Source organism: Gopherus flavomarginatus, chromosome 2, assembly GCF_025201925.1.
Source record: "Gopherus flavomarginatus isolate rGopFla2 chromosome 2, rGopFla2.mat.asm, whole genome shotgun sequence".
NCBI lineage: Eukaryota > Metazoa > Chordata > Testudines > Testudinidae > Gopherus > Gopherus flavomarginatus.
The window spans coordinates 174,557,098-174,582,835 of record NC_066618.1 but is presented as its reverse complement, the minus strand read 5'-3'; the positions used below and the strand labels follow the sequence as shown (position 1 = coordinate 174,582,835).

The 25,738-nt window shown below is 46.9% G+C and overlaps 1 protein-coding gene across 3 annotated transcripts in view; it reads right to left on the bottom strand.

The window, feature by feature from the left end:
• Positions 1-23,114, bottom strand: part of ZCCHC2 (zinc finger CCHC-type containing 2) — a 92,331-nt gene extending 69,217 nt beyond the window's left edge. For 2 of the 3 annotated variants that reach the window (XM_050939876.1, XM_050939877.1), the window contains exons 1-2: positions 22,104-23,114; positions 8,769-8,877 (exon numbers count right to left, since the gene is read on the bottom strand). In XM_050939876.1, coding sequence (XP_050795833.1) covers positions 8,769-8,877; positions 22,104-22,931 — 937 coding nt within the window. In that variant the 5' untranslated portion in view covers positions 22,932-23,114. Of the gene's footprint in view, positions 1-8,768; positions 8,878-17,466; positions 17,933-22,103 lie in introns of those variants that run through there. The other variant, XM_050939878.1, reaches the window with a different exon arrangement.
• Positions 23,115-25,738: the final 2,624 nt, after the last annotated feature.

The following is a 25,738-nucleotide window of genomic DNA, read 5'->3' as shown; positions in this document are numbered from 1 at the left end:
ACTGGAATGGATATGAGCAATCACTCTAAGAACCACATTTTAGGTGGAAGTCAAAAGAAACAACTCAGTGTGACTAAGTGGAAGGGGGCTGCATGCAGATTATTTCTAATCGAAGAATATTAAACAGAACTGGAACATGAAATTGCAAGACCAATAGCAAGGATTTTTAATAAATCTAATCTGTAAACAGGTATGGGTGGTGGTGTCATACCCCATGACTGGAGAATTGCTAATATAGTTCCTATTTTTAAGGGGGGGGCGGGGAGAAGAGAGGAGTGATCCAGAATACTACAGAACTGTTAGTTTTACCTTTATTATATGCAAGTCTTGAAATAAATTTTGTAAGAGAAAGTAGAAGGGCTGTCAAACAATTAAAGAAGTTAATCACAAGATTAAAAAAACCAGTCATGATTAATAGCAGATTTAATTGCACTGTTAAACAATAAAATACCATTTATTTAAATCTTTTTGGATGTTTTTCTACATTTTCAAATATATTGATTTCAATTACAACAGAATACAAAGTGTACAGTGCTTGCTTTATATTATTTTTGATTACAAGTATTTCAACTGTAAAAAAGCAAGAGAGATAGTATTTTCAATTCACCTCATACAAGAACTGTAGTGCAATCTCTTTATCCTGAAAGTGCAACTTAAATATAGGATTTATTTATTTTTTTTAATGTAACTGCACTCATAAACAAACAATGTAAAAAATTTATTTACTTTGCAATGTCGGCTACAAAAGTGCCATGTGAATGCCTCACTTTCAGGTGCCATGTTCTCACTTTCAGGTGACATTGTTAATAAGAAGCAGGCAGCATTATCTCCCATAAATTGTTTGTCTTAGCTGAACAAGAAGACGACTAAGTGGACTTGTAGGCTCTAAGAAGTTTTACAGGTTTTTGGGGTTCTCTTTTTAGTGCAGTTACGTAAACAAAAATAATTTAAAAAAATAATCTACATTTTTAAGTTACACAAGGCACTAGTGAGACCTGATCTGGAATACTGTGTGCAATTCTGGTCTCCCATGTTTAGGGAAAAATGAATTCAAACTGGAACAGATGCAGAAAAGGGCCACAAGGATGATCGAAAGAATGGAAGACGGTTACTCACCTTTGTAACTGTAGTTCTTCGAGATGTGTTGCTCATATCCATTCCAATTAGGTGTGCGCACGCCGTGTGCACGTTCGTCAGAAGATTTTTACCCTAGCAACACTCGGTGGGTCGGCTGGGTTGCCCCCGGAGTGGCGCCGTTATGGCGCTGGATATATACCCCTGCCGACCCAACGGTCCTTCAGTTCCTTCTTGCCAGCTACTCCGACAGAGGGGAAGGAGGGCAGGTTTGGAATGGATATGAGCAACACATCTCGAAGAACAGTTACAAAGGTGAGTAACCGTCTTTTCTTCTTTGAGTGCTTGCTCATATCGATTCCAATTAGGTGATTCCGAAGTCTTACCTAGGCGGTGGAGTCAGAGTGAGATGTTGCAGAATGCAGAACTGCTGAGCCAAAGGCTGCATCATCTCTTGACTGCTGAACCAGTGCATAACATGAGGCAAAGGTGTGGACCGAGGACCAGGTAGCTGCGCGACATATTTCCTGGCTTGATACATGAGCCAGGAAGGCCGCAGATGAAGCCTGAGACCCGGTAGAATGTGCGGTGAGATGGCTTGAGGGAACAGGAGCCAAGTCATAAGAAGTGCGGATGCACGCTGTCACCCAAGAGGAGATCCTCTGGGAGGAGACAGGTAGGCCCTTCATTTGGTCTGCCACTGCGACGAAGAGTTGGGGCAATTTACGAAAGGGCTTCGTCCATTCGATATAAAATGAGTGCCCTACGGACATCTAGGGAGTGCAATTGTTGCTCCCGTCATGATGAGTGTGGCTTCGAGAAGAAGATCGGAAGGAAGATGTCCCGATTGATATGAATGGCCGATACCACTTTAGGGAGGAACACTGGGTGTGGTCGCAACTGCACCTTGTCCTTGTGAAACATAGTATACGGTGGGCCCACCATGAGCACCCGAAGCTCGGAGACTTGTCTGGCCAATGTAATGGTTACAAGGAAAAACTATCTTCTGGGACAGGTATAGCAGCGAGCAAGTTGATAACGGCTCGAAGGGTGGAGACAGAAGTCTAGTTAAGACCAGGTTGAGGTCCCAGGTAGGGGCAGGGCAGTGTACTTGGGGGCATAGGCACCCCAAGCCCTTGAGGAACCTGGAAACCACAGGGTGGGAAAACACGGAGAGGCCACTGTCCCCTGGTTGGAAGGTAGAAATGGCCACCAAGTGCACCCTCAGTGATGATACTGCTAGGCCCTGCTGTTTGAGAGACCAGAGGTAGTCCAGGACAGTAGGGATCGAGACCTCGGTGGAAGTAACATTCTGTGTTTCGCACCAGCAGGAGAAACGCTTCCACTTGGCCAGATACGTAGACCAAGTGGAAGGTTTCCTGCTATCCAGGAGCATTTGTTGTACTGAGGCAAAGCAGTGTAACTCTGACTGGCTCAACCACGCAGGAGCCGTGCCATGAGGTGAAGGGACTGCAGGTCTGGGTGGTGAAGTCTGCTGTGGTCCTGAGTTATGAGGTCTAGGTGAAGAGGCAGGGTAACTGGGCTGGCTATCGACAGGTCGAGCAACATGGTGTACCAGTGCTGCCTAGGCCACACTGGGAGGATCATGATCAAGCGAGCTCTGTCCCTGTGGAGCTTTAGCAGGACCCTGTGAACCAGCGGGAACAGTGGAAAGGCATAAAGCAGTTGGCTCGTCCATGGTATCAGGAAAGCGTCCGAGATCGAGCCCGGGGAGAGACTCTGGAAGGAGCAGAACATCTGGCATTTTCTGTTCTTGCGGGAAGCGAAGAGGTCTATGTGAGGAAATCCCCACTTCCGGAAAACAGAATGAATAATGTCCGAACCAATCGACCACTCGTGAGAGCGGAAGAATCTGCTAAGTCCATCTGCCAGAGTGTTCCGAACCCCTGGGAGAAAGGATGCTACCAGGTCTATCGAGTGGGCTATACAAAAGTCCCAGAGTTGAATGGCTTCCTGACAAAGGGGGGGAGGACCATGTCCCTCTGTTTGTTTATGTAATACACGGCCGTTGTGTTGTCTGTGAACACAGACACAACGGCCTTCCGTGCCAGGCGTTTCAATGGCATCTACAAGGTGGACTGCTCTCAACTCTCGGACATTGATGTGCAAGGCCAGCTTGTGAGATGACCAAAGGCCTTGAGTGCGAAGATGTCCAAGGTGAGCACCCCAGCCGAGAGATGAAGCATCCGTCGTCAGGGCCATCGAAGGCTGGGGTGGATGGAACGGCATCCCTGCACACACTAGGGAGGGCGTCAACCACCAGTCGACGAAGCCTAGGAGTCTCGAGGGAACCGCGAGGATACTATCTATATTTTGTCTCCCCGGGTGGTATACTGAGGAGAGCCAAGTTTGAAGGGGATGTAGGTGTAGCCTGGTGTGCTTGGTCACGAATGTGCAAGCAGCCATGTGACCCAAGAGGCCGAGACAAGTTCGAGCCAAAGTGGTTGGGAATTTTTGTAGGCCTTGTATAATAGATATCATTGCATGAAACTGTGGCTGTGGTAAGCAGGCCCTGGCGAGATTGGAGTCCAGAATGGCCCCAATGAACTCTATTCTTTGTGTGGGAATCAGAGTAGATTTCTCTAGGTTGATCATCAGGCCTAGTTGGATGAATAAGTCCTTGACGATGCCCACGTGCCACGTTACTTGGGTCTCAGAGGCCCTGCGAATGAACCAATCGTTGAGATATGGGAAGAAGTGTATGCGTTGACAACGGAGGGAGGTGGTGACTAAGGTCATACACTTTGAACACTCTTGGGGCTGTGGAGAGGCCAAACGGAAGGACTGTAAATTGGAAATGTTGACGGTTGACCACAAACCTGAGGTACTGTCTGTGTGGAGGACAAATAGCAATGTGAAAATACGCATCCTTCATATTGAGGGCGGCATACCAGTCTCCAAGGATGGGACGATGGTCCCTAGGGATACCATGCAGAACTTCAACTTCATCAAGAACTTGTTGAGTCCCTGCAGGTCTAGAATTGGTCTGAGACCTCCCTTCGCCTTTGGGATTAGGAAATAGCGGGAGTAGAACCCCTTGCCCCTCTAGTTCTCCAGTACCTCTTCTATAGCTCCCATGGCAAGGAGGGACCGTACCTCCTGCAAGAGGATTTGCTCATCAGAGGGGTCCCTTGTCCCTGAAGAAGGACAAGGATACAGGGGTGGGAGGTGGTGAAATAAACTGAAGGCGGTATCCAAACTCTACTGTGCCTAAGACCCAACGATCTGAAGTTAGTTGGGTCCACGTAGGGAGGAAAAAAGGAGAGGCGGTTGCAAAAGGGAGGGAAAGGATCCTGTTGAACAACTGGTACGTCGCCCTCGGGCACGCCTTCAAAAGTTTGGTTTAGGTCCCAAGGGTAGTTTGGCGGGGCCGTGATTCTGACCCTCTTGGGTTCCGGACTGCCGTCTACGATTTCCTCAGCCACGCCTCCTGCCGAAGTCCTGCCACTGTCTAGGCGGGGAGTAAGGGCGCTGAGGCTGGGGCCGGAAGGGTATGCACTGAGTCTGCGGTGTGTGCATCCCAAGCGAGCGCATGATCACCCTATTGTCCTTCAGACTCTGCAATCTAGGGTCAGTCTTTTCCGAAAATAGGCCCTGACCTTTGAAGGGCAGGTCCTGTGTCAGATGCTGCAATTCAGGTGGAAGGCCTGACATCTGAAGCCACGATATTTGCCTCATGGCAATTCCTGAAGCCAGAGTTCTGGCTGCAGAGTCGGCTGCGTCTAATGAGGCCTGGAGAGAAGTTCTCACCACCTTCTTTCCTTCCTCCAAAAGGGCCGCAAACTCTTGACGCAAGTCTTGGGGGACTAACTCTGAATTTCTCAACCGCCGCCCAGGGTTATAGTTACAGCGGCTAAGCAGGGCTTGTTGGTTTGCCACCCTGAGTTGTAGGCCCCCCGCAGAGTAGATTTTACATCCCAATAAATCCATGCGCCTAGCCTCCTTTGCTTTTGGGGCAGTGGCTTGCTGGCCATGGCACTCCCTTTCGTTAACCGATTGGACAAGGGAGCAGGGTGTACGTACAGATACTTGTACCCCTTAGAGGGCACCATGTACTTCCTCTCAACTCCCCTAGCCGTGGGCAGAATAGATGCTGGAAACTGCCAAATGGTATCAGCCTTCGCTTGGATCGTCCGAATAAATGGTAAGGCCACCCTTGTGGGAGTGTCAGCCGACAAAATATCTACCACCAGGTCCTCTATCTCCAGAACCTCCTCCACCTGGAGGTTCATATTCAGGGCCACCCGTCTCAGGAGGTCCTGATGTGACCTTTGGTCAACTGGAGGAGGGCCCGAGGAGGATGTCCCCGCCACCGCTTCATCTGGAGAAGAGGAAGAGGAAAGGCCAGGGACAATCAGGGCCTCCGTTGTCTCGTGGACTTGGGCGACGTCTGGCTCCAGTGGGACCTGAGGGTCTGGTGCCTGAATGGAAGCGTCCTCCATACCCACAGGAGCGGGATGGCTAACAGTAGCCTCTGGCACCCGGTGCTCCGACGGTACAGAGCGTGATGGCACTGGAGGTCCACCTTGGGCTTGGTGATATGCCCAAGGCGTCCAGAAGGACCACTGACGAGGTCCTTGGTCTTGGAAGACATGGCTGGGGACATCCAAGTCACAGTCCTATGCATAGGAAGCACTGTCCGCATGGGATGACACAGATGCATGGGGAGATGGCCAAGGAGGAGCTGAAAACCCCTGAGAATGGTCTCCATCCCTGGGTAGTCAGTCTGTACGCTGCAGCGGAGAGCGGTACCAAGCACGAGACCGGGACCTGCGACCGGAACGGTGCCGGGAGGTCGACTGGGACCTCAAAGCCAGGAGCAGCTGCGAGAGGTGCGGTGCCATGAGCGGTGCCGGGAGCTTGATCAGTACCAAAAGCACCGAGCCGGCGAACGGGGTCCTGAACGGTGCCGCGAGTGCGACCGGTACCGAGATGGAGAACGATACCAGGACTGCGAGCGGCGTCGGGACCAGGATCAGTGATGGGACCGAGAATGCCGGTGGGACTGCGATCGGTGCCTCTCAGCGGTGCTGACGGAGGATCGTCTCAGTAGGGCAGGCTTGCCTATAGACTGTATAACCTGCACCGGCGGTGCTGGGGGTTGAGATAGTGCAGACTCCGTCAGTGCAATCAGTTCCCTTGCCGTAGAGAATGTCTCCAGTGTGTAGGGAATAGTAAGCTCAACCACGACGCGTGCCGGGGAGCTGTCAGGCACCGGACTCTACCGCTCTTGCGGAACCAGAATTGACGGTGCTGAAGTTGTCGGTGCCACGGCAGTTGTTGGTGCCGGGCGGTACGACTTAGGCGGGTGCTCCGACTGCGGCATGGACACGGAAGCCACAGGAGTCTTATGTTTTTTGACCCGTGAGGAGAGGGAACAGTGCCGAGCAGACATCTGGGTTGGCGACGGTTGGTGCTGAGGGGCCTTAGCAGTACTGGTGCGCTCCAGTGCTGAAGATGCACTTCTCCCCGGTGCGGACCATCCGGCGCTCGGTGCCGAGGGTGGAGGAGTAAGAGCTGCTTCCATCAGGAGCTGTCTGAGACGAAAGTCCCGCTCCTTTTTGGTCCGCGGCTTGAAGGCCTTGCAAATGCAGCACTTATCTGCGAGGTGGGATTCCCCAAGGCACTTAAGGCAGGAGTCATGAGGATCTCTTGTAGGCATCGGCTTGTGACAGGCCGAGCACGGTTTGAAACCTGGTGAAATGGGCATGGGCCTCGGCATCGGGTGAGGGAAAGGGGCTAATCCCCGAACCCCTCTTAACTATATACACTATGTTAAATAATAAACTGCAAGTATAAAAATTGGAACGATATACACAATAACGAGAAAAATATGAGTAGCTAGGGAGATGGAGATCAGCTAAGCCACGCTCCACTGTTCCAATGACCGACACGGGCGCTAAGAAGGAACTGAAGGGCCGTTGGGTTGGCAAGGGTATATATCCGGCGCCATAACAGCACCACTACAGGGGGCGACCCAGTCGACCCACTGAGTGTTGCTAGGGTAAAAATCTCCCGACTAACGTGCACGTGGCGCATGTACACCTAAATGGAACCGATATGAGCAAGCACTCGAAGAAGAACCTACCTTACGAGAGGAGACTCCAAGAGCTTGACATATGTAGCCAAACTAAAAGAAAACTATGGGGAGATAGGACTGCTCTCTACAAATACCTCAGAGGGATAAAAAAGGGGGAGGGAGAGGGAGTGGGGAGTTAAAGTAAAGTGCCAATGTGGACACAAGAACAAATGGATATAAAAACTGGCCATAAATAAGTTTAGGCTTGAAATTAGATGAAGGTTTCTTACCATCAGGGGAGTGAAGCTCTGGAACAGGCTTCCAAGGGGAGCAGTGGGAGGAAAAAATTTAACTGGCTTCAAGACTGAGCTTGATAACTCTTTGGTATGGCGGTATGATGGGACCATCTACAATGACATGTATCTGATCCGCAACCGCTAGCAGCAGATACCCCCAACAGCCAGTGATTGGACACTAGACGAGAAGGGTCTGGGTTACTACAGAGTATTATTTCCCAGGTGTATGTCTGATGGGTCCTGCCCACAGCCTCAGCATCTAATTGATCACCATATTTGGGGTATGGAAGGGATTTTCCCCATGTTAGCTTGGCAGAAACCCTGGGGCTTTTCACCTTCCTCTGTAGCATGGAGCTTGGGTCACCTGTAGGTTTAAATTAGTGTAACTGGTGGATTCTCTACCTTTAAGTCTTTAAATCACAACTTGAGAACTTCGGTAATTCAGCCAGAGATTGAGAGTCTACTACAGGAGTGGATAGGTGAGGTTCCATGGCCTGCAATGCGCAGAAGGTAAGACTAGATCAGGAGTGGCCAAACTTACTGGTTCTCTGAGCCACATGCAATAATCTTTAGAAGTCTGAGAGACGTGATCACCTACTTGGGGCTTCTGCCCTGCAGCAGGGTAGGGGGCTTGGGGCTTCAGCCCCATGGGAGGCACCTGCCAGTGTTCATAGCTTCAGAAAGAGTGGGGCTGAAGCCTTAAGCCCTGGCAGGTTCCTCCTGCAAGGGCTGAAGCCCTTTCAGACCCACCGCAGGGCAGAGGCCCCAAGGTCCACCTGTCTGCTAGGTGGAGAATGAGGGGTGGGGTGAGGCTCTGTGAACTGCACTTTAACTGTAAAAGAGCAGCATGTGGCTCGTGAACCACAGTTTGGCCACTCCTGTATTAAATGATCATGATGGTCCCTTCTGACCTTAAAGTCTATGAGTCTTAGGTAAAAAGAGTGAATCAAGCAAGTAACAATTCACTACTTCACAATATCGACATCTTAATTCACAAAATGTTTTGCATCACTATAGCAACCAATACTGTGGATAAATTCAGTTCATGTTAAGTTTAATCTCCTTCTCCCAATATACCATCTCTGCTTCAGGGGGAAGCTTATTTCTTGACCCACCAGCAATTAATCTCTATCCATTCTGATATTTGCAGTAAGAAACTAACTAGAATTATACAATCCTGTCATTCTGCTCATACCAGATTGGAGAGTGCTGTGTAGCTGGTCCAGAAGCAGCTGCACTTAACTGAGGAATTGACTGCTCCCTAAGTGAGGAGTAAGACACAGAAGTCCCATAACACCAGGTTAAATTTAACCTGCAAAGAAAACCAAAAACTTCTAAACAGAATTTTATTTACATACCTTCCCGCTGAGGTCTATGAGAGGCCATCGAAAGTCCATCATGAGGTGGTGTGATGTGATCCAAACTGTTCTCATTACTTGGCATGCAGTCATTATGGGAAAAGTCATTCTATATGGGGGAAGAAAAATAGAGGGGAAGTTCCTTTAAACAAATGTATATTCTCAAAAAAAACCCATCTGAAATTAAGCAGGCCAAATTTTGTAAGTCTGAGAGGTTGTTGTCAACAGAAAAACGCAACCAAGTAAACAAGCAATTTATTTTTTCCCCACAGGTGCACAGTACATGCTATTGACAAAGACTGAGACTTTAAGAAGTGACTAGTGACAGTGTACTGCAGTTTTCCAGGTGCTCAACATAAACCATTTTCAAAAGGACCTCCCCCCGCACATAGCCTCAGAAAGTCAGATTCCTTTAAGATGTCTGAAGTTGGGCACTCAAGATCACTAGTCTCTTAAAAACCTTGGCAAATGTAATAATTACCATAAGTGATAGATTAGCATTAACCATAGCAGTAGATTTAAGTAATTTGTTCACTTAATACTGAACATACTCCCAAATACCAGTGTATAAACACTCCTCACATACTACTTTGTTATGATTTTGCTACTAAAATATGTATACAGCTCAGTTGCCCATGTCATCCTAAAACTAGGAGATAAAACACCTGCATGCCTCAAGTAACACAGTAACTAGGGCAAGTGAACTGAACGAAGAGACTATCAAATGTCAAGTATGGCATCTGGAAAGACTGTGCAGTAAGTTTGAGATTGGCCATTTCACTGCAGCATAGAAGTCTGAGCATCTGTTGTCATGCACATCACAAGTCTTGTCTTTTCAATTTGTTCTTGGAACAAAGCAGCTTACTGGAATAGAAATACTTCAGAAAAGATCTGGAAGGGTCATTTTCACATGATTTTTTTTTTAAAAGTGTTCTTAACTGTACTAAGGTGGTTGTGCTCCTGGTGGAAGCAATATGTTGACCCCCTATCAGGGTAAGCTTTTTACAAAATCCTGAGATAGCTCTCTTATATTTTGAGATACTGGAAGTGAGGTGCCTGGGAATTCAACTCCAGAATACATTTTAAGGGAACCAAAGATGCATTGTGTTAAAGCCCAACATGCTGAACTGATATTAATATTCAGAGTTGCACTCCAATTGCCATTCACACAGGAAAGTCAGAAGAGTGAGTGATCAGCTGTAAGTAGCTTTGAAATGCTGATTATTCACAAGATATATTTCCTCTACCCCCCAAGCCTAGATGCTGCCACCTCTGCTCTTTTATCCCTGCAGATTGAATTCCTGCTAAATAGAATTACTTTCCATCTCCAGTTCCGACTTTACACATATCCCCCAATCCACGTTTTCAAATGCATAGGATACTGATCACACTCAAAGTCTATTTTGGCTTTCTTTGCAGTTGTCAAAATAAAGACCTCCTAAGGCACGTTACCACCATTTCAAATAAGCAGAGAGCAAAGAGGGAAGATCAAATATGTACTACAGGCCAGGGAAAACAGGTGTGTAGAATCATATGAAATGTTTCCTTCAGCCTTCACCTTTGGTCAGAGGCAGACAATGAAGTCTCCCACTACAAATTTCACAGTTTTATATGCACTATGTATACAAAGAGCAAGATGCGCACCCTGCCATGGCCTCTTTATGCAGGCAGAAAGGCCCACAGTGGTATAAAGGAACATTAAAAATGCTAGATTCATCCAGAAGAGAATTTGCCCAAAACACAAAGTGGTCTTGTAAGGACCCATTCACACATATTGCAACAGGAGGCATGCATTTCAGGGGTGGGGCAAAAGCAAGGGTCCATGCAGTGCCATGGCCCACAGGCAGACAGGGACAAGCTGAGTAATTTAGACAGCCCTCCCATGGCTGTCAGTAATGTCAAGGGCTGCCAAGCAGTCCAGAATCAGAAAAGCACATAGGTGGGTTAAAGCTACCGTAGGCATCCCTCCTCCTGTCTTGCACAGAATCTCAAAGTGTTTATTTAAACCAATGTACTATTGTTACATTTAGACTGTTTTTGGTGGGCTTCATTAGGCTTTGAGGAACATCTCAGTCTTCAAACTTATAACTTCCCTGTTAATAGGAAAAAACTGAGTCTTCTGAACATTAAAATGCTTTGCACAGATACTTAATCATTCAGTTGAAATCCATAGCCCATTCCTCTGATAAACACCCATCATTTCAGCCTGCTGAGGTTTAAAATAAATTCTGATCACAATATGAGTATTTGAACTAATTGGCATTTTTAATAGCTTTATTATTTGCAATTTTTCTACAGTTAGAAGTATTTTGAGACAGACCTCTCAGACACTAAACGTTTTGATCAATTTCACAGCTAGAGGGTTTTTAAATTAGACAATTTCACATTTTCAGCTGATTCCATCTGAAATTTCACAGTGTTGTAACCCTGGGGGTCCCAACCCAAAAAGTACCTGGAAGTGGGTCTGATCTCCTCCCACCCACCCCCCAGCTGCCATGTCCTATCCCTCCCCATCCCAGCAGGAACTCACAGCTAAGAGCAGGGGAATAGCCAACTCATCTCCACAAATCTCCTCCAGCTGTAGGAACCTCCAGGGCTGGAGCTTCATGCAGCAATGGGGAGGCAGGCACTCGGAGGTGGGTCTGATCTCCCCCTGAGAGAGAGAGCAGCTGTACAAAGGAAGGACAAATCCTCTCTCCTCCCAGCCCAACTAGGACTTGCAGGTAGGAGCCACCTCACTGGGGTGCTCCCAGCAACCAGGGGGCGATCAGATTTCACAGGGAAGAGCTTATTTCACAGTCCTTCACAGCTGTGAAATTGGTAGGGCAAGAACTATGGATGCAGTTGAACAAGCTATTTGAACTGACTATTTTTAGCATGTGTTTTGGCAGACGTGAAAGTGCTTTACTGTGATCCAACCAAAGGCCTGGGCTCAATTTTCAAAAGATCAATGCAGATGCCAGAAAATTACTAACGAGGCCCTATTTAAGCTCTAGCCAAATGCCTTGCCAGATACAAAAAGCAGATATAAAAGTTAGCTCTACCACATGCAGCAGAATGACTATATTAACATTTTGGAAGAGCTGTCTAATATGTTGTTTCCTATAATAAAATAGTCTCCCGTTACTTTACAACCATGAGCTTTAGTAAAAAGCTATAGCACCATTCATTTTAGAAAGCTGTACTTTCTGCATTTAACAGCATTTTCTAAAATTGACCTAAACAAACAAACAAACAAACAAGAGCAGGAACTGGCTTTCTGCTTACATGTCGGACCCAAGATATTCACATATTAAAATTTGTGACAAAATATACAACATACTCCCTTAATACAGTCTAACCTGAGGCACTTAAAACCTAAGTCTGATAGTTTGCTCTCTTTTTCTTAAAATACAGCTATTTGAAGAATTAGCTTGTATTGTTTTGATTTTTAATGCTTTAACATCTCTTGAATAGAAGAGAGATGTGGAGCTGAAAGCTTGTTTAAAAAAATTTCTCAGTTCACTGCAGCCTGAGAAAGAGGATGGGAGTTAAAGATTGGGGAAAGGTAACACAGGAGATATGAGTTCCCTAGGTGGTCACCACCACAGCTCTTAGCTTATCCTTTACAAGCTTCAGTCTCTGCTGATAGCATAAAAAGGACTTAAGACCCTGTATACAACTAGGGGCATACTACAGGTAAACCAGACCCTAAAGGGAGAGGAGATACTCATGTCCTCATTGAAAACACCTGGTCTCTATCTGAGCCAGTACGAAAGAAACTGAGGCCATGTCTACACTTACCAGAGATCAATGCTGCTGTGATCGATGCAGCGGGGGGTCAATTGAGCAGGTATAGTGAAGACCTGCTAAATCCACTGCAGTGTGTGCTCTCTGGTCGATTCCAGTACTCCACCAGAACAAGAAGATTGAGGTAAGTCAACGGGAGAGCATTTCTCGTCGACACAGTGTGATGTAGACACTGCAGTATGTTGACTCCAGCTACATTATTCACATAGCTGGAATAGCATGACTTAGGTCTACTTACTGCAGCAGTGTAGACAAAGCCTTAGTGTATCTGACAATGGTTTAATTATGGTAACTCCATAGTTGCAAGGGTCTGAGATATGGCCAGTCTACCACTGCTCTATGAAACCTTTTCTGCTGTCCATCAGTGGAACCCCATACTGTCTACAAGACCATTTTTAAACACAAGTACTTGTATTAGCTTACCAGTGTTTTGGAAGTAATACAAGTTTTGTGGAGAGGAAAGGCTACATTGTTCTCATTAGTCTATCTACACTAGTCACTTACCCAACCTCTCTGTATTCCATTTTTATTTTTTATCCCTTGTTGAAACATAGCAACTCAAGCCAGACTACTCACCTTCTTTACTGTCTACTTGGTGTTTTTTTTACTATCACCATACACTCCACACTACGCTAGGTAAAGCGATTTACTAAGATGCAGTCTGTTTCCCAACAGGTACCACATTCAGTTTAGTACTGACCTATCCCACTCCCCGAGAGACCATTAGCTCCTTCATAGAGCCTGCAGACTATTTATCCAGAAGCAGTGCTCTTTTCAAGAAGCATTTGGGTCAGGTCACCATGGAAGAGCCATGGTGTTTTGCACTCCAGTATTTAAGAAACTATATTAGGCAAATAAATACTAGTTTGCCTGAAAAGTCAAGTCAATAGACTACACAAAACATTTAAAAAAATAAGTGTCAGTAGCACACTGACCTTTCTAATCTTTCAATTTAAACCAGCTTCAGAAGATATACAAGTGATAAGTACCTAAGTAGGTGTGTCTGGCAGTATACATCAACTGTATGTGCAGCATGGTGGCAACTGGCTTTTTTATTTTTTACTCTGTCAAAACAAAAACTCCCTTAGATTCTAAGACAATTAAGCACCAGTATCTTGCTTTCTTATAAATCACTGAAGATTAGCCACAGAAACAGTGTTGTGTTTTGCCATAACTTGTTAAGCAAAATAATCTGTAAATAGAAACCACTCATTTGTTTATAAGCTGATTTACAGGAATTTTCTGAAAGTGGTTCCTTAAGCCAGCTAACCATAGCACCTATCAGAGTACTAGGATATTCAATAAGTTCTATTTAACTAAACAATCTTAGTTCTAGTACAGCCATTAATCAATCCTGATTACATATTCAGGAATCTAGACTAAGCTTTGCTTACAATATATGCTAGTTAGAATCATTTCTATTATATCCTGTCAAGGTGCTGAAATGGTTGTTTTAGGTATTGAAAAAAACATTGTCTGAAGAGGAATAGCTCAATATTTGCTAAAATTAAATTATTTTAATGGTCAATTCACAGCCAAGGTTAGTTGAAAGTTTCGTTAAACAAACCCTATGTTTTGTTACTCAGTTTGATGTATGACAGTGATAGCAACAGGTTTTTGTAGAATGGTATGTAAAGTATGGAATTTGTGGTCTATATTGTAAAAATAGATGAATGTAAGATTTTATTGGACAGATTATGGGTATGTGATTCCACACAACACTAACTGAATTTGACAGGCTATTTTTTGCAATTAAAACATTGAAATAATCCATTATTTGCAGCTTCTCAAATCAATGCGTATCAGGTCATTCTTAGTAGTTGAAGAAAACATTCATTTTTGACTATGAATTACAGCACCTTGAAAACCCAACCAACCTGTTGTATTAAATGCTGTATACAAAAAATACAGTCCTTGCCCCAAAGAGCTTACAGTCTAAACAGGCAAGAAAAAGGAAGTATTTCCCTTTTGCAGGTAAGGAACCATGGCAGAGATTAAATGACTTGCCCCATGTCACAGAACCTGTTGCAGAGCCTGGCCTGAACTCAGATTTCTCAAGTCCCGCTCCATGCTTCAACCATAAATCCAGCCTTTGTGTTTATTTATCCTCGAGTTTGTTCAAAAGCCTCAGTGCCCTGTGAATCCAGAGAGAAGCAATTTCAACTGCTCCAACTCTCTGGGTATCCAAAGCAACACATCAGGAAAGAGGAGAATGATTAAAGGAATAGCTGCCCTGTACCTCTTTGCTTATGGAGACATACTGTACCTACCTCTTCATCGAACTATAGCTCAAGGTTGTCAACAGACGGACCAGAGGCCAAATCCTGACCACCAGATGTTTTTGAAAAGGACCTCAAAATCTTTGTATTTACTTATCCCCCCGCCCTTTTTTTTCCTCTAGAGTCTGGACGTTGACTGTACCTTGACCAAGAAATTTGGAGCTTTACAAAAAAAAAAATATTTGTATCTCTGCTACAGCTACAGGAACTGCAAAGAATCAAAATCTGAGCAAATTCAGGTGGACTGGTTCTCTTCCAGACTTTCAAGTCCACAGACTAGGTCTGTGGAATTCAAATGCCATAAGGCTGACAATATTAAGCTTGAATCCTCAGATGGCAAATGCACTGCAAGCAATTCCAAAAATAACCGCCATGCTTACTAGCTTTATAACAGGCTGCTCTTAACAAGAACAAGTTTTCAGACAGTTTTTAAAATACAATATGCCAACAAAATTAAAACCTCAACTTTGTAAGGTCTCACTTGGAAGGAGACCAAAATGCAAGAGTGTTAAACAGGTTTTCTGAGGCGTTAGCAGGAAAAGGAATCGAAATTGAGCTTAATAAAAGCCGATTATAACCTTAACTATGAAATTACTACTGTACCCATCTTGTATATTTATGCCTGCAGTGTTACAGGTTGGCCCACATTACGTGCATTTATATTCAGTGAATTACTCTGCCTTTTAATGAAACTTACATATACATTCTTTTGTCAATGGTCAGCTGTAGGTTAAAGTTTTGTAAAGAAAAAATTGAACTGACACAATGTTAAACGAATCAAATTTTCCTCATAAGATTTAATGTAAATACAGGGGATTAGGTTCCAAGGAACTTTTCAGGGGGCAGACAAAAGGCATTATATACTGTACTGTACTATACTGTGGCTGGGAAGTGCCCAGGCTCACCCAGGGAGCACCTTTGCAGCAGCAGTGTCAGCTTCACTGGAGAAGAACAGGCTTGGACTTTGCCAGGAATGCTCCAGGCCATCTTCCTGTTCCCCTGGGCCCACCTCTTCCCACTCACACTCCACCTCCTCTCCAGAGCACACCACATCCCTCCCCCCCAAAGCCCCACCAGCTGTTTGGTGGGGCTTAGGACTGTCTGGGAGGGACAGCGGAAGAGTGGAGACACAGCGCTTCCCTGCTCCTGCCCCTCCCTCCCAGAAAGTCCAAAGCGCCAAGTGCTGGGAAGGAGGAGGAGGAGAGCGGAGAAGCCCAGCATCTCCACTCCTCCCCCCACCCGCCTCAGAAAATCCTAAGCACAGCTGAACAGCTGTTTGACAGTGGGGGAAGCAGTGGGAGGGAGGGAGAGGGAGGAGGTGGAGAAGTTGTTTGACAGTGGGGGAAACAGTGGGAGGGCGGGAGAGGGAGGAGGTGGAGAAGTGGAACTTGTGCAATGCTCCCTTGTAAAGTCGCTGCTCTTCCAAAGAATCTTACAAGCAGGCAGCCAAATGACATTATAAGGGAGCATTGCACAACTTTAAACAAGCATGTTCCCTAATTGAGCAGGGACACAACACTGAAACAACATGAAGTGGGATGACGTTAAATGAGGAGTTACTTAAGACTGAAGCACTTTGAGATCACTGACAAAAAGCACTAAGAAATATTTTTATTAAAAGTGTTTTTGACTGAACTGCCTTCACTTCTTATACTAATTTATTCAAAACCTGAGAAGTCAAGTGTAAGGAAGAAAAAGTTGATGAGCTAGTCAAGAAATGTGATGACTGATCTATCCATCTTGTTCTAGAAAACTGGCTGATACAGTACATATACATAAGTTCTCACTACCATCTGTCCTATTGTTTGCCGGTAAAACTGATATATTACAAGATTAACATATAGAAGGTTTTAATGTTACTTTTGGCTTCTAATAAGACAGGCTTACAGGGATAATAATAAATATATTTTCTAAATATACCAATTTTTTAAAACTCCGTTCTGCTACTCAGCTCAGTTTTACCTATGGCAGTGAGTTCTATGGGCTAATTTTGCAATGTAAAGTTATCATTGACAAATGTAACAAGTAAGGGAAGAAAGAGAGGTATAAGAAGGTACAAGAACCTACATAGAGAAGAACAGAATGAGCAACAAAGTACTTTCATTGTACTGTACGTCAAAAGTACTTCTCAAACCAATATCCTTAGTAATACTGATGTTTGAAAAGGATATATACTTTGTCTATTTTGACATGTGACACTGACAATGTGTGCGTTAATAGGAACAAAGCTTTAACTGTTTGAACGTCAATGTCTACAGTCATTACATAATTGTCTGACCATCCATAATTTCCTGCAATTGTGAAAATATAAAACAATATAAAAATGCTTTCAAATAAGCGCTGACATTCTCTCTCAAAACTATACAAAAATAAAAATTAAATTCTGCCAACCCTAAATACAAAGTTTCATTTCAAAACCTGTTATCTATTAGGAAAACAAAATGTGATTCCTTTTTGGACACTGAATGATTGCTATTTTAGTCCTTGGGGGCAGTCCGTATTTCTATGCTTAGATATCGCTGGTGATTTAGATACCAGTGAGCATAAGTCAGGTTAGGAGAGGCTCTCCTGCAGCCTGCTACACTTACAGGGCTCTGCACACACGGAGATGATCGAGGGAGACAACTTACAGCGGGTGGGACAGGCGCTTGGGAGACAAAGGGAACAGACTCGGCTGCACTTGCTGTACGCTCCCCGCCTCCGGGCGGGATCTGAGCTTTAGACGCAGCCCCTGCTGCACGGCTGCTCCCCTCCGCGCCACTGGGGCACGATGGTGACACGCGGGACTCAGGGGAGACCCGGCGACAACGGAGCGCAGAGATGGGGGCTCTGCCCGCCCCCCTCCCCACCAGCTCGTCTATGACGCAGTCCCCGGAGTGGGCGGCGCAGGTTCTCGGCTTTAAGCCCGCGAACTCCCCTTGGAGCTTGTCCCCGCCTCGCGACTCACGGTCGCTCTCCTCACCCCGAAAAACCGACCTGCACGCGCCGACACTGCGCCCTCCCATTGGCTGGCCGCGTACCCCAACCCCAACGGCCGGCTCTCTCTGACGCAACGTGCTCACTGCTCCCTCCCACATCCCCGCAGGGCGCAAACGACAAGGGCGCGAGAGGCCGGGCCCCATCAGAATTAACCAGACCCGTCTCGCTCGCTATGTAATGAATGGAGACTCCGCCCCCACGGGAGGCCGAAGTCACGTGACAGGGAGTATCGGGTCCGGGGCCGCCATTTTGAATCGGGGCGGGAAGCCACAATGACCGTTAGTCACCGACTTACTCTGCGCCCCCGCCCCTCCCCCGGCGACAGGGCAGCGCGAGCCTCCTCCACAGAGACACGGGGCGGGAGGCAAAAGGGTGCCCCCTCCACACAGGGGAAGGAAGCATTTCCCCCATGTCACCTCCTTCCCCACAGGTAGAAGGTCCTTCGCTGCCTCAGAGGCGGCCACCCTCCCCCACAGGCATGGCCTCTGTAGGGCAGCCGGGTGGTAAAGATCGGGCTCCTCCCAGCACCCCTCCTCAGACAGCAGGGTCCTGTCCCTTGGCGGGTCCTCCCACTGTGTGGCAACTGAAAGGTCTATGCTTTCCCGCTCCGATACTACTAGCCGCCCCCGCCCCCGCCGCCACAGAGACGTCTGCCCTGGTAGTCATGGGGGGACTAATTTTAGTTTAATTAGTTTCGGACAGGTCACGGTTGAAGCTTTCCACCCCTAGGACAAAGGACCAGAGGTAAAACACCTGCCGCCACTGGGGCTCCCACGTGTAACTGACAAGCTGAATGGCTGCAGCAGTGGAACTAATTGGCAGGAACTAAAACTCTAGAAACTCCCTGCACAAACTACTGGAAATGCTACCCCCTGGAGCTTATAAAATCAAGCATGCACGTGTTCCCTTACGTTTTCACCATAGCATCTCACCTACTAGAAGAGGTGCACAGATAAACTATGACTCCCCTGTGAGATACAAAGGGTATTTACCTTCCATTTGTAAATTGGGACCTACAGGTCAAGTTACTCGCTCAAGGCCACACAGCAAATCAATGGCAGACCCCTGTCTCCAATCACACTGCTTCCCCTGGTTTAATTGCAAGCTATTTGATTGGGAACTGACAGCATTTTTAGGTAAGGTCCATCTACCCACTTTTCCCAGACAGCCAATCCCAGGAAGTGCTCTGTAGTATTTATTGTTGGGGAACAGTGATGCAGAACTTTAGTGCTGTGTAGGCTAAAAAATGTGACCTGTAGGATGTCAAGCTGATTTGGCTATCACTGCATTCTAGGTAGCATGGTTTATATGAATAGATTATGCAAACAAAGTGGGGGCTTTTTAACTATAGCTTTTAAGTTACACAGTCATACAGAATAGCCTCCATGGATACACTCCACAAAGGGACTTGAACATTACAATGCTGAGCATCACAAAATCTAAGGCCCCAAGAGAATCATGGGAACATAATGATCCACAAAGCCAAGTTAGGTGCCCAGGTCCCTATACAATGAATTCTCTGGCCCCTCAAAGGATCTACTATGGATAAATACACCACTACCTTGATATGTCACCTGATATAACATGAATTTGGATATAACGCAGTAAAGCAGTGCTATGAGGGGGCAGGGCTGCGCACTCCAGTGGATCAAAGCAAGTTCAATATAACACGGTTTCATCTATAACGCGGTAAGATTTTTTGGCTCCCAAGGACAGCGTTATATCGAGGTAGAGGTGTACTTGAAAATTAAATAGAGCACACAAGTCAAGAGTGACTAAATCAGTGGTTAGGGTATCCACCTTAGAGACGGGAGACCCAGGGTCCAGTCCCCATGCTCCAATTGCTCATTCTTTATCCACTGTGGAACAGCTTCAACCCGAGGAAGACTGAGGGACCCTCACAACTATCCAAAAGCTCAGTTAGAGCACTCAGAGGTTGGAGATCCTTCTTCAAATACTCTCTCCCCCTGCAACAGAGGAGGGAATTCAATCTGGGTCTCCAATCTCAGCTGAGTGCTCTAACCATTGAACTAAGAGTTATAAAGGTGAGCATCACCAACATCTTCTCCAGTGGCCACATTTTGAATGGGACCCAATCTGCTACGCAGCCTCAAGCATGCCTACTAGATCAAGTCCTACAAACCACTCAGGCCAGCAAACACCCCTATCTTTCCCAGGTTCTTGAATTACTCTGGGACATAGGCTGGGAAACAAGCATCTGGACATTCGGGATGGGGGAACAGAAGACACACACAGCATGAATGCCCAAAGGCAGAAACATAAGCACCTACATGGTTCGCCAGGAATTTTGTAGATGCGGAGCTGATACTAAAACTTGAGCACCCTAGTCTAGTGTTTAGGCACTGTTGTGGACTTGGGCCCTTGCGAATAAGAACCTTAACTTAATGCTCTGGTTAAGCCTCTAGTGCCATCTGTGGCACATCACCTAGTCTATATAACTGTATACTATCTTCTAATTTCAGTTGGGAAAAATATATGCCTACTTACCAGCACTCACACCTAACAGAAAGAGTTGCCAGCTAACTTACCATAATCCTCTCCCCCCACAAAGTGAATCCTGGCAGGTCTTTGTTATGGGCAGACTTGATGCAAATGAATTCGTCAAAATAAGACAAAACCTCATCTTCCCTACTTTATTTTACGGCTTACATGAATTCATTAAGATTTCAGCATCAGAACATCCACTCTCTGCTGCTGACCTGCCAACTGAATAATTTAAAGCCAGAGTTGAGTGTTTACTTAAGATGTATGAAATCTTAAAAATTGATGCCCGTCTGGTCCTTAAATAGCCCAAGACACATTGCATAAGAGTTAGTTGGCCTTGATGTCCTGCTTATTCTCTTTTGTTCAGTATGCCATGGAAGAGTTTTTTGCCTGACTGCCTCCTCCTTATCCCAGAGGTGGCTGTATACTGATGGTGTTATAGGTAGTCATGAAACACTTTAATATTTCATTACTCCTACAGTGAAAAACCTAACATAAGATCATTTCTATACATGGAACATGTTGCAAAGAAATGCTACCCACATCCTTTGTTCCTCTTAAGCCAGGAGCCATCTGGAGACCAAAAGCTGTAGACCCATAAAAAGATGGCACTGTCAGATAAATAAGGGGAAATTGTAACAAACATTTTTAAAAATATTCAAGAACACAGAGCATAAATTAAGGCTACCTAGTGAAATTCTGAGTTTCACAACAGCTGATTCTTATGGAAAGATGACTAGTGCCATTAAATGAAAGGCTTTATTACCAGGAATAACCATCAATGCAGCAACAAGTGTCCCACATAGGAAGCTAAGCTATCCACTTCAAACACATTCTAGTTTTGACATTTTCATTTGCTCACATAGTAAAATGACCACTATCCATGCCTAACGTAACATACACAATGTTGATGTCCAGAGGCCAGTCTTCAGCTTGGTCTACAAGTTAGGCTGACATAATTATCTCAGTCAGGAATGTGAAAAAGCCACAACCCCAAATGACATAGCCATGCCAACATAACCCATAGGATAGATGCAGCTATGTCAAGGCAAAACTACTTATGTCAATGTAGACAATTTTGTTTGGGAAAATGGTGTTCCTACACTGACAGCAAAACGCTCACCATGGGCATAGAGTGCAGCTACACTATGGTACTGTGCCAGCATAGCTACACCTGCATAGTCTCCAACATAGACATGGTTTTATATCACTGATCACTGGAAATTCAAGTGTCTGAGTCTGACACAGAACCTGCTGTTCCACTAAAAAGCCAGATCTCTTACCAACATTCACATTGGCATTTGGACATTCAGTTTCTACAACATACTGGATGTATCACTAGAGACTATCTGCAATCTCTTCTAGCAGTAGCTTTTTCAAAAGCAGGCCAAAGGTTTAGATATTATTAGCCACAGCTTACTGGATCATAAGTATAATTCATGGTAGGGACTTTAATGCTCCAGGCTGGGTGTATAAAGAGTTCATTGGACTGCACTAGTGCTGTTTTGCCCCCTACTAGTTAGTATACGCTGCAGTCAGCTCTGAATACAGCTCCCAGGAAGAATCCCCTTTCCTCCCAGAACCACCTTCGGGCATTATTAGGTCACAAAGGGAAATTCCTACAGTAGCAACCAGAAGATGGGGGGAGTGAAGGCCTCACACATAGCAGTATGGGGGTTAGGATGGGAGAAGAAGCAACTTCACCATCTGGGATGATGGCAGAAGGGAGTGAAGAGCCCACGGGAAGGGGGCTGGCTGGAAACTAGGGTGGGAGTTTTGGTACCTGAGCTGCAGGGCCGAAGGCATCTTCCTCCTGGTCCCCAAAAAGGGTCCTCCGCAGTCGCTCCAGGTGCTCTCTCAGGGTGACCCGCTGGTGGAAGGAAAAGGCTGGGTGCAGAGAGGCCATGGTGAACAGCAACAGTAGCTCCTCCTGCGCCCCGAAGCCCAGGCTCTCAGCAGGGAGGGCCTGGCCGTTTTCTCCAGGCCCTTCCATGTCCTCCTCGGGCCCATCCTCCTCCCGCACGCGAGCCCCGCAGCTCTTCAGGACGGAGTCCACCTGGGGCAGCAGGCAGTGGAGGCGGGCAGCGGCCTCTCGGTTCTCGGAGCCCAGCAGCGCCAGGTAGACGATGAGCTTGGAGCGCACGGCCGGGTCTCGGAAGTCTCCCAGCTGCCCAGGGTCGCTGAGCCCGTTGGCCTTGGCCTCGGCATCGCGCAGGCAGTGGTAGTCCTTGCGGGCCAGGTCCTCCAGGCAGGAGCCCAGGAAGCGCAGCTCCAGCGGGTTGCACAAGTCCAGCAGCCCCACCATGAACTCCAGCCGCTGCGCCGAGCCCAGCACTAGGCCGAACCACTCGTACACCGTCTCCTTGTCCGTGCGGGAGGCCGCCACGCCCGCGGCAGGAGCCGGCGGCGGCCCAGGTCCCGGGCCCAAGCCAGGCAGCTGGCTGGGCCGCTCCCGCCCGCACCCCGCCGACGCCCCGCCTCGGGGAGGCGGCCGGGGCACCTGCTGCAGCTGGAGGTGACAGTCTCGGCTGCCAGGCTCCTTCAGCCCCATCCCCGCCGCCTCCTCCGCCCGGTGGCTCGTCTGTTTCAGCGGCAGCTTCATCTTCAGCATCCTCAGCCCGGAGGGGCCTCGAGCATCCGAGAGGCCCCGGCGGCGGGCGAGACTCAGCGGCTCGCGCGCCCGGAGGAGCCGCTCATGCTGCTGCTGCCCTGGGCGCGCGGCGCACGGGGCGGTTCTGCCGCCGGGGGCTGCGGGGCGGAACGTGTCGGTTCCCGGCGCGCCCCCCGCCTCAGTGCGTGCGCGGTGCGAGGCCCGGACGCTCTTCTCTCCGCCACTCGCCGGCGCGGACTGAGCACAGTCTGGAGGCTGGAGGGGCGGGGAGAAGAGCGGAACGCCCGGTATCCACCTATCAGCGGGCAGCTTGGTGGCCTGCCGCTTACGTCAGTCCGCTCCTTTCTACGACCTCGCCCGCCCGCCCGCATTCCGCCTGGTCCTAAGCAGGCCCCGTGTTTAAGTTGAAAGAGCCCGGGGGAGGGTCTCACTGCAGCCAGGTGGTGGGGAGGGTGAGTCACGCCGCTGCTCCAGCCCTGTCCCTGCTGCGCGCAGGGGTGTGTTACAGAACAGAGCATGAAACCCCAGCCGTAGCCAGGAAGCCTGTTCCTGGTATGCAATAACCCCTGGCTGCCCGGGGACTGGAGCCTCAGAAGTGTGTCATGGGGGAACAGGCTCCTGGTCTCAATTCCGGGCTGCGTTCATGATTTTTTATGAGCACGCTGAACTGCTCTGCTTCATGTCACCCATCTGTAAATGGGGATACTAACAATCAGCTATCACATTTGAGCACCGCGGCTGGATATGCTTTGGGCCATGGGAGTGTGAGAACGGCTCTCGAGGGGAGGGCACTCACCTGAGTGCGGGTGGGAGACCTATCTTCAAATCCCTTCTCAGCAGGCAGAGGGGGGAACTGAACTGGCCTCTCCTGCATCCCAGGTGAGTGAGTACCCTAACCCCTGGGCTAAGATCTATAAGGGACACCTAAGCCCTCCCTTTCTCCCTCAAAAATGACTTCCAAGAACAATTTAGGCATCTAGGCCCAGATCCCCTAAGGTAATTAAGCACATTGATTTCAAAGGGAGCTAGGAGCTGAAATACTGTTGAGGAGCTGGGCCTTAACTCCTAGAGAGGGGTCATGGCTGAGAATCCCAAGCAGAGATAGGCTCCCTAAGAGGGGTGGAAGTCTTAGGTCACATCCTTCTCAGCATTTCCTACTGACTAGTTTATGTGGCTCCCCCCTCAGCTTGCTGGCTTTTGTGGATCCCATTTTTAAATACCCAACTCTCCCTAAGCATTGTTTAGAAAGATAAAGCACCTGACTCAAGGATATGGTTTCTATTGCATGGTAAGGTACCTAAAAGTTAGGCACTGCCACTCTGAGGATTGTAACACATTAGTCCCCCAGTGAATCTAACCGTTATTGCCTCAGGTACTCCTACTGGTAGAAGCACCAGAAAATAGACAAGGAGATGATGCATTGGTACAGCTAATATCCTGGCCTGCACCTGCATTTAATTACTCATTCTGCAGACTGAGCAGCACAGCTTGAAAGCAGTGGAGAAGAGTTGCTTTTAGGAAGCTGGTTACACTACTGTTTGATCTTCAGTATACCTTGTAAACTATTTTATTTTTTAAATAAAAGTTGAGCGTTTGTTAAGGAAATCAAAAGAGCTGCTTTGTGATTCTTCAGTACACATCTGCTGCTAGGAGGCATTAGTTAATTGAAGCATAATCATTTGTTTTAAAACCCTATGATGTCTTTGTTTGAAATACTCTGTAGAAGTGCAAAGTATTATTGTAATGCCCAGTCAGCAACATGACTATTCTGTGGCACAAAATACAAATTGTGTATTCTTGTGCAGGTCTTATATCGTGGTTGGATATAATCCAATCACTTCGGCGTTGAAATGGGCAAAAACATACAGCTTCTATCTGCAGTTATAATAGGGCTGAATAACTGGGGGAAATTTAATCTCTCAGAGCGCCTGTCTACACATGAAATTATTCCTGATTAGCTATCCCTGATTAGCTCCGTATGTGGAAGCTCTTATTCCACAAAAAGATTCTTGGACCCACCTAGAGTTTCACATTGAGTTAGCGGGTCTCTACCAGGCACAGGAGTTCATCCGCATGGAGTAGTTTACAGGATTGGGGTATGAACTTCTATCCATTCAAAGAATAAAAAATTGCTAGGTTCAGAAGCATGGTTGTTTATAGCCTTTACAAATGTATTCTAGCTAAGGTAATTAAATCTATTACTTATTAAAAATGCCTAATCCTTTTTTAAAAATCTAACTCAGCTCTTGGCGGTAGTGTCATGTGGGGCTGAGTTCTAATGGCAAATTATTTTAGATTTTACAGGGTAAAAATCCTGAAGAATATGCTTTAAATAAACAAGGAAAATCAGACTAAAATAAGGCTATTGTATTATTCCCATCTGTTATTCCCAAATATTATAATTGTGTTTTTATGTAAGATCAAGCAGTACTTTGAGTTTTCTAAAACAGTGGTTCTCAACATTTTTTTGGTTCTGAACTTATTTGTAAATGTTTATGGACTGTCACAACCCAGTAAATATTCTAGGGGTGGAGGCCCTGTGGCAGAGCCGTAACTAGACATTTTAGCAATGGGGGCAAGCAAGCATTATTTGTGCCTGTACCAGAGGCAACACATGGGGTGGCATGAGGGGTTATGTGCCTCCTTCCACTCTGATTTTTTGATTGCGACCCTGCCCCCCCACAACTCAGACAGGATGTGTGGCCTGCTGAGGTGAGTCAGAGGTGGAGGTGGTGTTCCCTCCCTGCTGTCCCCCTCCCCCTGGGGTGCTTTCAGTCAGATCCTGCCCTGTGGGGGGATTGGGTCCT